Source organism: Macaca nemestrina, chromosome 1 (genome assembly GCF_043159975.1).
Source record: "Macaca nemestrina isolate mMacNem1 chromosome 1, mMacNem.hap1, whole genome shotgun sequence".
Classification (NCBI taxonomy): Eukaryota; Metazoa; Chordata; class Mammalia; order Primates; family Cercopithecidae; genus Macaca; species Macaca nemestrina.
The window spans coordinates 169,364,611-169,379,157 of NC_092125.1; the positions used below are offsets into that span (position 1 = coordinate 169,364,611).

The window sequence follows — 14,547 nt, forward strand, 5'->3', positions numbered from 1 at the left end:
ATGGCATTTTTGAGAAGACATATGTGTGTAGGTATGTAGGCCTCAAAATAGGTCTCTCTGAAGCCACGGCAATAAACACTTCAAAATAAGAAGATGATCAATAATATCAAACATGAATTTTGGCAGTAAGAAAATCACGGTGATCCCAGCAAATTTTAGTGAAGTAGAATGAATGGAAGATAGATTTCATTGTGCAGTGGATGCAAATGTGAAATGAATGAAAGAAATAAAGAGAGAATGATAGACCACCATCAATAAATCTGATTGAGAAAAATGAGTGAATAATGGTGAGGTAAGCAGAGATAGGGGTCAAAGGCAGAGACATATTTTAGAATAGGAGAGACCCAAGCATACGTATAGGTTGAGACAACATGGCAAAAAGAGACAGAGAAAATAAAGTTATAAGAATATAAGGAGATAGAAGGTCTAGTTTATATAAAACTAGAAATTGCACACTAATCTGCAGTGACAGAAAGCAGATCAGTGATACTGACTGATCTTATGAAAAGTAAGGGCAGGAAATAGGAGCAGGAGAGACGTATTACCATGAAGCAGGGGAAACTTTTGGGGTGACAGATATGTTCCCATGTACTCTGTAATAAAACAGAAGAGAAACATTAGTAAATAGTGACATCTCATTCCTTGAATATGGAGGAAACAAGACAAGAAAGCAGGCAGATGTAGGTCCATGTATAGATCCTGCTATTTGAGGTCATGTCCAGCCTCTGAAGCTCTTAATTGCTCCCCTCCTATCCCAGCCTCTTTCTGACCCATTCTCTGCCTGCAAAAACTTGTGTCCAGTAGCCTAAAAACTGTGGGAGTGTCACACCATTGATTGGCATATGGCAATGAACATCCCTAACTTCGGTAACTTAGTTCTAAAGAAAGTCAAAGCAACATCTTTATTGATTTGTACTTATATTTCTAATTTGTACTTGCTTGTACTTGCAGTGAGGGGGTGAGAACAGCCTGAAAAAAATGAAATCCAAGTTCTGAGAGTCTTCCAAAATTGCTCCACAACACTGGGCTATGGTGGAGGCTGTTCAGTTTTTTAATCTGATAATGTTCTGCTTAATCTTCTAAAGTATTTGTATTGAGAGTGTTGATCCAGGAGATTAGATCTTCCACTTCCTCTTCCCAGGGCTCATCTGTGTCATTTTCATATAATGAAGTGTCACTCTTCCACCCCTCCTCTTCTGTTTCGTAAATGTTTGTGACGCTATTTATTGCAGTTGGTGACTCAAGAAAAATTTCATCTGTGGTGGGAACTATAAAAAACAGAAATTTAATAGACATACAGGAAAAACAATGAAAAGAGTGTTCCTGCATTTGTAGGATAATGCCAAAGACCATCTGAATGAATGCGAGCAACCTTTTTTACACTTTCTAAACTTCATGTTTTATAAGTAACTTTATTTGTCATAAATCATTCTTTCCATCTTGCTCAATCTTTTGATGCTTTGTTAGTTCATTCATTTAACATATATATTTACTGGGTCCCTGCTAACGGCCGGTTGATGTGCAAGGGAAAAGCTGCTTTGGGAGCACAGGGAGGGAATCACTATGTCTAAGTGAAAACAGACTCGGGCTTTGAAACAGGAGGAGCAGTTTGTTAGACAGAGAAGGGAGGTCAGAACATGTTAGAAGAAACAGCATGTATCATATAAGCACAAAGGTATGAGAGGACTTGACAGGGTTAGGCGTGATCAGAGTGGATTCTCCCGCACTTCCACTGTGCCAGGTGCGGTGCTCAGCAGTCGACAGCTATAATATTATTTAACTCAGACACAACCCTTGTGATGGGCAGGTATTATTATTCTTATTTTACAGATGAGGAAACTAAGGCTGAATGACCTATAGTAACTTAACCAAAGATATCCAGCTAATAACAAGACTCGTCCCAGATCTGTCTATCCAAAACCACAATGTTATAGTATACAGAAAGTTTCGTGGAGCTGGAAGGGAGGCTGAAGCCAGATCAGGAAAGCCTCACATGTCATGCAAAGGACTTTCATCTTTATCTTACAGGCCTTGTAAACAGGGAAATAAACTGATTATACTTTTCAAAAGAAGAATATAGATATAATGTCTATATTTCTAGATCTATATTTCCACACAGCATGGGGACTTCACTTTCTGGGGATGAACTCTAGCTGGTGCTATTTATGTTCTGTTAACTCTAAAACCTCACTGCATTCTCTCCCCTTTTTCCTAGTTGTCACCAGATTCACTGCCGATTATGGGTTCCAGGACAAATTTTGTTTGCCTTATATGTTTATTTCCCTCACTTACATATGAAATAAACCCTATAATACTTGTTGTCTTCTAATGTTATAGACACAGGCTACAAGTGACTTGTTTTCCTTCTCTCTTTGGTTTATAGAAAGATACACAGAGAGGCCAGGCATGGTGGCTTCCACCTGTAATCCCAGCATTTTGGGAAGCCAAGGCAGGTGGATCACTTGAGGTCAGGGGTTCGAGACCAGCCTGGCCAACATGGTGAAACCCTGTCTCTACTAAAATACGAAAATTAGCCGGGTGTGGTGGCAGGAGCCTGTAATCTCAGCTGTTCTGGAGGCTGAGGCAGGAGAATCGTTTGAACTCAGAAGGCAGAGGTTGCAGTGAGCTGAGATTGACCCACTGCACTCCAGCCTGGGTGACAGAGTGAGACTCCATCTCAAAACAAAACAAAGAGAGAAAGATACATAGAGAGATTTGAGTTTACACAGTCACCATTATCCTATGGGTATCCTGAGGCCCCCAGTGATTTTTAATTTTCATACTTTCGATGCTAATATTTAGTTGTAACTAATTTAAAACTAAATTCTGTCTGTGCCTTGAGAAAAGCATCTCCTTTATTTTCCATGAACATATTATTGATGGACTAACTCCAGTTCTTTCTAACCATGTTTGGGCCTTTCTGATTCCACATGCTTTTGATTACAAGAAATATAGAGCCAAGTCAACCCAGTTTAAACAATAGGAGAATGTTTTATCTCACATAAGATAAAAGCCAGAGTGGAGGGCAGGATTGAATATTGCGGTGACTCCACAATGTCACGAAGGACACAATTCTTTTCACTGCTTGCTTTGCTCACTGAGGTGTTGTCTTCATCTTCACAGTGCACAGCAAGAGAGCTACAGCCATTCTAGTAACCACACCGGGCACAGCAACATCCAGAGGAAAAAGCGGACTTCTCACCAAGAGCTCATTTTTAAGAGTGGATGGGAAAACCATCCCCTGAAGCACCCAGCATATTTCCCCTCAAGCAGGATCCTGTCACATGCCCTTTCTTTTATTTTAATTTAATTTTATTCTTTTTGAGGCAGGGTTTCACTCCTGTTGCCCAGGCTGGAGTGCAGTGGCGTGCTCTTAGCTCACTGCAACCTCCGCCTCCTGGGATCAAGTGATTCTCCCACCTCAGCCTCCCAAGTAACTGGGACTACAGGAGTTCACCACTACGCCCAGCTGTTTTTTAAACATTAATTAATTAATTATTATTATTATTTTTAGTAGGGATGGGGTTTTATCATGTTGGCTAGGCTGGTCTCTAACTCCTGATCTCAGGTGATCTGCCCACCTTGGCCTCCCAAAGTGTTGGGATTACAGGTGTGAGCCACTGCACCCCACCCCATCCCTAAACTAGTTACTGGTAAGGGAAATGAGATCACCATGATTGGCTGACATGAGTTGCTGGCGTGGAATGAAAGTTGGGAATCAACCACCTTGACTATTTGCCCTCTTAGTTCCTGCCCTGTTAAAATCTCCCAGGAAGCATAAAAAGAAACCTGGCTAGATCAGCAGAGTATAATGCGAAATAAATATAGAAATGTTTCTTTAGAACATAAAAAAAAAGATTATTTTGAATTTCTCCTCCAGGAAATCTTAAGCTTTATAAATCCCTCTGAGACACCTTGGATTTGGTGGTTGGAATCAGTAATAAAGGAGGGGATTTTGTTACTATGTTAACAAAATAAGTTATGGAAGCACAAATTCTAACTGACTTATATTTTCCATGCCTTTCTTGGGTTGGATCACGGAAACTCTGCCTCTGATAATTTATTTTTTAATCTGAAAATAGGTTAGCTAGTAAAGATAGTAAAACCTGTGCTGACTGATGGGCTCTGATGATTAACAAATGGTTTATCTCTATTCAGTCCTGTTTTCAGTCTGGATTCAGTTAGGAAAACAGAGCCACTACAAGTAACACAAGAGTGAGAATCTAACACAGGAATTTGGGATTATCCAGGTGTGGGAGGACCCAGGGGAGTGAAGATCTGGAAGCTACAGCTGGAGAATTGAAAAAACAGTCATGATCCTGACGCACTGACATGAGTGGGAAACCAGAAGCTCATGGAGTACAAGAAGCTGCACACATTTAGCCACCCAAATTGCGACAAAAACGAGGAGTTCATGGGGATGTCTGTGCAGCCACCGTGTCTGTGAAGTGAGGCTGTGGAGAGACGTGTGAAAATGCCGTATCTGAGGAACCCACCATGCCTGATATGAACAACTTCCCAAGCATAATGGCCTTGACTTCCCTCCCACCTGCCAAATCTCTGGTGAGTTTCTCCCATTGGCAAACTATGACATGCCATCCTTTTTTGCAAAAGAGGGGCACACGGTTCTTTCCTTTTCTGAGTCACACTTCCCTTCAATATGGTATATAAGTTCACTCTTGCTACATAATAACTCTCTTGCTACATAATAAACAACCACAAAATCTTAGTGACATACAGCAATAAGTATTAGTTTCGGTCACATATCAGCAGGTCAATAGGTGGTTGGCTTCTTTGGCTGGGGAATGGCTGGGAAATGTGGCTGGGCAAGCTTAGATCTATGCCTTGAATCTTTCTCTGTGATCAGAGGGCCAGTCCAGGCACGCTCTTGTGATGATGGCAGAAGAGAAAAAGAGCAAGCCAAATCATGCAAACCCTTTCCAAACCCTGAGGGCACACTGCACCCACTAATATTCCATTGATGAAAACATGTCACAGGGAAAAGCTCAAAGTCAAGGTGCAAGGAAATATATCTTGTTCATGTAGGTGGAGCAGGAATGAATATTTCTGAACAATAATCAAATTTACCACAACCTCTCAGGTATAGCCTCTTCCGGAGTAGACAGAAAGAAGAGTCTATTCCATGTTCAAAGAGAACAAGGCTCAGCACTGAAGAGCTAACCAGTTTCTGGACATTAAACTTAAGACGTTGCCTCTTCCAGCTTGCCTTTCTTTTTCCCACTCATCATGGGTTTTCACCCTTTTTTCCCATAATCACAAGGCAGACAAAAACATGACAATTTTACTTCATCCTACTATTTACTTACTCATTTTTTTAATGAGCATTGATAGCTACTGCATGCCAACCACTGTGCTGCGGAAGATTGAGGTGAGCAGTCCCTTCCCTTAAGAAGCTCACTCCTTTTCAAAGGAGACAGGCAGTAAAAAGAATAATAACACAGCATGCGTGCTGGACAGACTCCAAGGTGGCCCCCAGAATCCCTGCATCCTGGTATTTACACCTTAGTGTAAACTCCTCTTTTCTGAGTGAGGATAGGACCCATGACTTCTAACCAATAAAATATGATGCAAGTGATAAGGTCTCATTTGCATGATGATGTTACATCACATACAACTCCATCTTGCTATCAGACTTTCTCTAAAGACTCTTGCTGGATAAAGTAGGAGGCCATGCTGGGAGGAACCGTGTGCAGCCCTCGGCAGGTGAGGGAGGCTTCCAGCATATACCCAGCCAGAAGCCAGGGCCCTCATTCCTAAAGACAGAAGAAAACGAATTCTGTCGACAACCTCACTGGACTGGGAAGCAGATTACTCTCCCATTTCAAACCACTGGGATGAGAATGCAGCCCAGCCGATGCCTTGATTGCAGCTTTCTGAGACCCTAAGCAGAGGATCCAGCTAAGCTGTGCCTGTACTCCAGGCCCACAGAAACAGTAAAATAATAAATGTGTGTTGTTTTAAACCATTCAATGTGTGCTAATTTGTGACACAGCAATAGAAAACAAATAGAGCATGATACAGCTATGGTAGAAATGCTATGATAACCCACAGAGAAAGTTTCCTAGAGAAGGTAATACTTGAACTGAATCTCAAAGGATGCTAGGCATTAGAAAGTAAAGAAGGGGAGAGAAGAGCATTTAGAGTAGGGGTATGAGAAAACACAGTGTGCTGCTCAAGCTTTTTAATGAAATGAGATAGGGAACAAACGATCATGACCCACTAGCTTAGTATAACATTTAGGGTGTGAAGGGGAGTGGTAGGGAATGTCACTGCAAAGACACAGACAAGTATTAGAGCATTAAGGATTTTCTGTGTCAAAGAGTCTAAATTTTATCCTGAAGGAAAATGGGACACAATTAAAGTATTTTAGACCTGGTAAAAACATAAGCAGAGCTGAGCTATAGAGACATAGCTTTGTCACCAGTCTGACAAAGCACAGACAGAAATTACTGTAATCACAACAACTTAACCAAGTGATCTCTTCCACTGGTGAAGATGGTGGGGATGTTGAAAGACACAGATTGCAGAGAGGAGTAGGGAAATCATGGAGAAAGCAAAGAGTAAGGCTGGAGAAGGCAACATTTCCTACCTCGCAGGTACCCTGAAATCTGGAAGAAGGCAGAGTTGAATGCAGAAGGCTGAGGCTGCTAATATAGAGGAGGAAATCTGCGTGGCACACCAAACAAGTAGGAGGGAGAGAGGTCGATATTGAGCAGGGAAAAGAAACTTGGAGATATGGGGACAGGGCCCTTGGAGAATCACTGAATGAAGGTGATTGCCTGTGCCTGGCATGTATATGCTGTTACGTTTAGTGGCCAGGTGACAGGAAAAAATAGTAACTATTGCTTTTTGTACTTTTCGGTTCACAAAGAAATTGTATATACATGGAGTCATTTAGTCATAAGAATCCTGTGAGTTAGGGCAGAATTTTAGCAACTAGCAGTTGTTGAACATCTTCCACGTACATAGAAGTAGCTGAAGATGAAAAAAACTAAATTCAGAGGTTGAGTGACCTTTCCATAATAGCAAAGAACTGAGATCTGAACCTAAGTTCTCTAACCCCAAATGTCATGCTTTCCCCTCTATACCAGCTGACTTTCATGGTAAGTTACCAGCTCACCCCGCTGAAGATTCACTCTCAACCTATCCCAACAAGTAAATGGTAATTTTTAAAAGAGCACAAAAAACAACTCAGCACTGTTTCTTTCTTTTCAGCCATATTGCATATATCTTTGAATATACAATGAGTTTTAGGGATCAGTTTATTAGTGCTCTGTGTGTTTTGGCTGCTTTTTCATATTTTGAAACTTAACCTTAAAATTTCAAATTGTATATTAACCTATTAAAGGGTAGTAAGCTTGGAAATATAAGTAACTCAATTTTGTCAAAGTTCCAATTCCTATGTGAGTAATTTACCAAATTAATTTGGAAAGTCAGAAAAAGTTAAAGCAACCTTAAAAGGAGAACACAAGGATTAGCCCTCATATATTCCAACTTATTTAAAGGGAAAAAAGTTTAAAGTTATGCATATTATGCATAACATGTTAGTTACAAAAGCAAAACAAATAGAGTGAATCGATTTACTTTGAGTTGGGCAGAGCTTAATACCTTCCATTGAGTGTCTGACTTCATCAGGCATTCTATTTTTTCTAGCAAGCCAACACTTGATAACAGAATACCTAGAAAGAGAAAAAGAAAAATTAAATTCCCAAATGAATTTCGGTAAGAGTATATTTACTTCCGAGAAAAATACGTGAAACAAATGAAATGAAACATAAAAGTAGAACAATAGGCTTTGAATATGGAACCATTCTGAGTGTTGACTAATTTAATGGTAAAGTAAAATTATTTCAGTATGTGCTTTCCAACAGAATAGAAGTTGGAAAAGCAAATGAATATGACATAAGTTTACTATTGTAAAAGTAGTAAAAACATCATGTGGTATAGCAAGGTATATTAGTTTCCTTGGGCCACCTTAACAAATGACCATAAAGTTGGTGACTTAAAATAACAGAAATGTATTCTCTCATAGTTCTGGAGGCTAGATGTTGGGGATCAAGGTGGCAGCAGGGCCTCCCTCCCTTGGAAAGCCCTAGGGAAGAATCTTCTATTGCCTCTTCCGAGCCTCTGCTGGCTGTCAGCAATCCTTTACATCATATGGCTTATCGCTGCATCACTCCAGTCTCTGCCTCCAATGTCACATGACCTTTTCCAGGTGTGTCTCTGTCATTCTGCTCCTCTTATAAGGACAACAGTCACTGGACTCAGGGTCCACCTGAATCTAGTATAGCCTCGTCTTAACTAATGACTATTTATATCTGCAAAGACCCTATTTTGAAATAAGGTCATATGCTGAGGTTCTGGGGGGACAGGTGTTTGTTTTGTGGGGACATGATTCAACCCACTACACAAGGGAGAAATTCTATCAGAAAAATTAATGACTTATCCTGGATAAAACAACAGGCTTATGGGAGACATCAATGAGCGGAAGTCAAGCTCTTAGAGCATTTCCTTGGAGAAGGAGTTTACATATGGAAATGAAAAATTTTACAAAATTTTTTTGGGGGACAACTACTTTTGGTAACAAAGTTTTTTTGATGAAAAGTAGGTGGCATAGAAATGTTTTTGTCAAAAACAAGAAATGGGGAAAGGATTCCCTATTTAGTAAATGGTGCTGGGAAAACTGGCTAGCCATATGTAGAAAGCTGAAACTGGATCCCTTCCTTACACCTTATACAAAAATTAATTTGAGATGGATTAAAGACTTAAATGTTAGACCTAAAACCATAAAAGCCCTAGAAGAAAACCTACACAATACCATTCAGGACATAGGCATGTGCAAGGACTTCATGACTAAAACACCAAAAGCAATGGCAACAAAAGCCAAAACTGACAAATGGGATCTAGTTAAACTAAAGAGCTTCTGCACAGCAAAAGAAACTGCCATCAGAGTGAACAGGGAACCTACAGAATAGGCGAAAAATTTTGCAATCTACCCTAATCTGTTAGACAAAGGACTAATATCCAGAATCTACAAAGAACTTAAACAAATTTACAAGAAAAAACCAACCCCATCAAAAAGTGAGCAAAGGATATGAACAGACACTTCTCAAAAGAAGACATTTATGCAGCCAACAGACACATGAAAAAATGCTCACCATCACTGGTCATCATCAGAGAAATGCAAATCAAAACCACAATGAGATACCATCTCACACCAGTTAGAATGGCGATCATTAAAAAGTGAGGAAACAACAGGTGCTGGAGAGGATGTGGGGAAATAGAAACACTTTTACACTGTTGGTGGGACTGTAAACTAGTTCAACCATTGTGGAAGACAGTGTGGCAATTCCTCAAGGATCTAGAACTAGAAATACCATTTGACCCAGCCATCCCATTACTGGGTATATACCCAAAGGATTATAAATCATGCTACTATAAAGACACAGGCACACGTATGTTTATTGTGGCACTATTTGCAATAGCAAAGACTTGGAACCAACCTAAATGTCCATCTATTATAGACTGGATTAAGAAAATGTGGCAAATATATACCATGGAACACTATGCAACCATAAAAAAGGATGAGTTCATGTCCTTTCCAGTGACATGGATGAAGCTGGAAACCATCATTCTGAGCAAACTATCACAAGAACAGAAAACCAAACACCGCGTGTTCTCACTCATAGGTGGGAATTGAACAATGAGAACACTTGGACACAGGGTAGGGAACATCACACACAGTGGCCTGTCATGGGGTAGGGGGCAGGGGGAGGGATAGCATTAAGAGAAATACCTAATGTAAATGACTAGTTAATGGGTGCAGCAAACCAACATGGTACATGTATACCTATGTAACAAACCTGCATGCTGTGCACAAGTACACTAGAACTTAAAAGTATATAAAAAACAGAAATGTTTTTGTCACACAAGTGTACCTCACTTATACAGTACTACCCAAAAGTTCATTCATTTAATAAATATTCATTGAACACCAACCTTGTGCTAGACACTATTTTAGGAGCTAATAATATAGGAAGAACAAGACAGACAAGGTCTCTGACTTCATGGAAGAGACAAAAATGAACAAATATAAAAATCAAGATAAATCAGTAGTGATACATGCTATAATGAAAACAAAGCCTCCAATAAAATATTGTGGGAAAGTAGTGACAGCAGACATCCTTGCCTTGTTCCTGACATTTGGGGCAAACATTCAGTTTTTTTAGCATTATATATGATTCTGGCTATAGTTTTTTCATAAATATGCTTTATCAGGTTGAGGAAGTTCTTTCCTATTCTTAATTTACTGAGAGGTTTTTTTTTTTTCAGTGTATGAAAATCTCCTTGATCTTTTATTTAACTCTCTCCCATCTTTGAGAGATTTTAATTTTAATTTTACATGAAAAGTTTGTTTGGGTGAAATTCACATAACAAACAATTAACCTTTTTTATCTTCAACTTTTATTTTAAGTTCAGGGGTACATGTACAGGATGTGCAGGTTTGTTACACAGGTAAACGTGTGCCATAGTGATTTGCTGCACAGGTCATCCCATCATCTAGGGCATCCATTACCTATTCTTCATGATGCTCTCCCTCCCCTAACACACCCCCATCACCAACAGGCCTCAGTGTGTGTTGTTCCCTGTCATGTGTCCATGAGTTCTCATCATTCAGCTCCCACTTCTAAGTGAGAACACAAGGTGTTTGGTTTTCTGTTCCTGTGTTAGTTTGCTGAGGATAATGGCTTCCAACTCCATCCATGACCCTGCAAAGGATATGATCTCGTTCCTTTTTATGGCCGCATAGTATTCCATGTGTATATGTACCACATTTTCTTTATCCAGTCTATCATTGAAGGGCATTTGGGTTGATTCCATGTCTTTGCTATTGTGAATAGTGCTGCAATGAACATAGGCATGCATGTGTCCTTATAACACAATGATTTATATTCCTTTGGGTATATACTCAGGATTTGAATTGCTGAGTCAAATAGTATTTCTGCCTCTAGGTCTTTGAGGAATCACCCACACTGTCTTCCACAATGGTTGAACTAATTTACAAACCTACCAACAGTGTAAAAGCGTTCCTTTTTCTCTGCAACCTCACCAGCATCTGTTGTTTTTTGACTTTTTAATAATAGCCATTCTGACTGGCATGAGATGGTATCTCATTGTGGTTTTGATTTACATTTCTCTAATGATCAGACAAGTTTAGCTTTTTTTCATATGTTTGTTGGCCGCATGTATATCTTCTTTTGAGAAGCTTCTGTTCATGTCCTTTGCACATTTTTTAATGTTTTTTTTTTTTCTTGTAAATTTGTTTAAGTTCCTTGTAGATGCTGGATAGATGTCAGATGGATAGATGGCAAAAATTTTCTCCCTTTCTTTAGGTTGTCTGTTCACTCTGATGATAGTTTCTTTCACTGTGCAGAAGCTCTTTAATTAGATCCCATTTGTCAATTTTTGCTTTTGTTGCAATCGCTTTTGGCATTTTCATCATGAAATCTTTGCCCGTGCCTATGTCCTGAAGGCTATTGCCTAGATTTTCATCTAGCGTTTTTATAGTTTTGAGTTTTACATTTAAGTCTCTAATCCATCTTAAGTTAATTTTTGTGTAAGGTGGAAGGAAGGGATCCACTTTCAATTATCTGCATATGGCTAGCCAGTTTTCCCAGCACCGTTTATTAAATAGGGAATCCTTTCCCCATTGCTTGTTTTTGTCAGGTTTGTTGAAGATCAGACAGTTGTAGGTGTGCAGTCTTATTTCTGAGTTCTCTATTCTGTTCCATTGGTCTATGTCTCCGTTCTTGTACTAGTATCATGCTGTTTTGGTTACAGTAGCTTTACAGTGTAGTTTGAAGTTGGGTAGCATGATGCCTCCAGCTTTATTCTATTTGCTTGGGATTGTCTTGGCTATTTGGGCTCTTTTTTGGTCCATACAAATTTTAAAATAATTTATTCTAATTCTGTGAAGAATGTCAATGGTAATTTAAAGGGAATAGCATTGAATCTATAAATCACTTTGGGCAGTATGGCCATCTTCACAATACTGATTCTGTCTATCCGTGAGCATGAATGTTTTTCCATTTCTTTGTGTCCTCTGATTTTTTTGAGCAGCGGTTTGTGGTTCTCTGTGAAGAGGTCCTTCACTTCCCTTGTTAGCTGTATTCCTCGGTATTTTATTTTTTTTTGTAGCAATTGTGAATAGGAGTTCATTCATGATTTGGCTCTCTGCTTGCCTGTTGATTGGTGTATAGGAATGATAGCAATTTTTGCACATTGATTCATTGATTTTGAATCCTGAGACTTTACTGAAGTTGCTTATCAGTTTAAGAAGCTTGTAATCCCAGCACTTTGGGAGGCCGAGACGGGTGGATCACGAGGTCAGGAGATCGAGACCATCCTGGCTAACACGGTGAAACCCCGTCTCTACTAAAAAATACAAAAAACTAGCCGGGCGAGGTGGCGGGCGCCTGTAGTCCCAGCTACTCGGGAGGCTGAGGCAGGAGAATGGCATAAACCCCGGAGGCGGAGCTTGCAGTGAGCTGAGATCCAGCCACTGCACTCCAGCCCGGGCGACACAGCGAGACTCTGTCTCAAAAAAAAAAAAAAAAAAAAAAAAAGAAGCTTTTGGGCTGAGAGGATGGGGTTTTCTAGACATAGGATCATGTCATCAGCAAACAAAGATAATTTGGAGATAACTTCCTCTCTTCCTATTTGAATACCCTTTATTTCTTTCTCTTGCCTAATTGCCCTGGCCAGAACTTCCAATACTATGTTGAATAGGAGAGGTGAGAAAAGGCATCCTTGTCTCGTGCCAGTTTTCAAGGGGAATGCTTCCAGCTTTTGCCTATTCAGTAGTTCTGTTTAGGTGATGAACCACATTTACTGATTTGTGTATGCTGAGCCAACCTTGCATCCTAAGGATGAAGCCAACTTGATCGTGGTGGATAAGTTTTTTGATGTGCTGCTAGATTCAGTTGGCCAGTATTTTATTGAGGATTTTTACATCAATGTTCATTAGGGATATTGGCCTGAAGTTTTATTGTTTCTTGTTGTATCTCTGCCAGGTTTTGGTATCAGGATGATGCTGGCCTCATAAAATGAGTTAAGGAGGAGTCTCTTCTTTTCAAATTTTTTTGGAATAGTTTCAGTAGAAATGGTACCAGCTCTTCTCTGTACCTCTTCAGAACCTGTACCTCTCTGTACCTTCACAGAATTCAGCTGTGAATCTGTCTGGTTCTGAGCTTTTTTTTTTTTTTTTTTTTTTTTTTTTTTTGTTCTACTAATGATAGAACTCATTGGCCAATTCAGGGATTCGATTTCTTCCCAGTTCAGTCTTGGGAGGGTGTGTGTGTCCAGAAATTTATCAATTTCTTCTAGATTTTCCAGTTTATGTGCATAGAGGTGTTTATAGTATTATCTGGTGGCTGTTTGTATTTCTGTGGGATCAGTGGTGATATCTCCCTTATCATTTCTGACTGTGTTTATTTGATTCTTATCTTTTCTTCTTTGTCTAGCTAGTGGTCTATTTTATTAATTTTTTTTCAAAAACACAGCTTCTGAATTGGTCGATTTTTTTTAAGGGTTTTTTGTGTCTCTATCTCATTCAGTTCCACTCTGACCTTGGTTATTTCTTGTCTTCTACTAGCTTTGGGGTTTGTTTGCTCTTGGTTCTCTAGTTCTTTTAGTTAGGATGTTAGAATGTTAACTTGAGATCTTTCTAGCTTTTTCCTGCAGGCATTTAGTGCTATAAATTTCCCTCTCAACACCACTTTAGCTGTATCCCAGAGACTCTGGTACATCATCTCTTGGTTCTCATTTGCTTCAAAGAACTTCTTGATTTCTGCCTTAATTTCATTATCTACTCAGGAGTCATTCAGGAGTAAGTTGTTCAATTTCCATTTAGTTGTGTGGTTTTGAGTAAATTTCTTAATTTTGAGTTCTAATTTGATTGTGCTGTGGTTTGAGAGTCTATGACTTCGGTTCTTTTGCATTTGCTGAGCAGTGTTTTACTTCTGATTATGTGATGGATTTTTGAGCAAGTGCTGTGTGGCCATGAGAAGAATGTATATTTTGTTGTTTTGGGGTGGAGAGTTGTGTAGACATCTATCAGGCCCACCTGACCCAGAGCTGAATTCAGGTTCTGAGTATCTTTGTTATTTCTCTTTCTTGATGATCTGTCTAATATTGTCAGTGGGGTGTTAAAGTCCCCCACTATTACTGTGTGGGAGTCTAAATCTTTTTCTAGGCCTCTAAGAACTTGCTTTATGAATCTGGGTGCTCCTGTATTGGGTGCATATATATTTAGGATAGTTAGCTCTTGTTGTTGAATTGAACCCTTTACCATTGTGTAATGCCCCTCTTTGTGTTTTTTGATCTTTGTTGGTTTAAAGTCTGTTTTCAGAAACTAGGATTGCAACCCCTGCTTTTTTCTGTTTTCCATTTGCTTGGTAAATTTTCTTCCATCCCTTTATTTTGAGCCTATGTGGATCTTTGCGTTAAGATGGGTCTCTTGTAGAC

General features: G+C 39.5%; 1 protein-coding gene across 4 annotated transcripts in view; it reads right to left on the minus strand.

Moving 5' to 3' along the window:
* Positions 1-901: 901 nt before the first annotated feature.
* The window catches only part of LOC105498467 (ubiquitin conjugating enzyme E2 U), a 63,453-nt gene continuing 49,807 nt past the window's right edge, over positions 902-14,547 (minus strand). For 3 of the 4 annotated variants that reach the window (XM_071091972.1, XM_071091982.1, XM_071091965.1), the window contains exons 9-10: positions 7,606-7,700; positions 902-1,268 (exon numbers count right to left, since the gene is read on the minus strand). In XM_071091972.1, coding sequence (XP_070948073.1) covers positions 1,072-1,268; positions 7,606-7,700 — 292 coding nt within the window. In that variant the 3' untranslated portion in view covers positions 902-1,071. The remainder of the gene's footprint in view (positions 1,269-7,605; positions 7,701-14,547) is intronic. The other variant, XM_071091977.1, reaches the window with a different exon arrangement.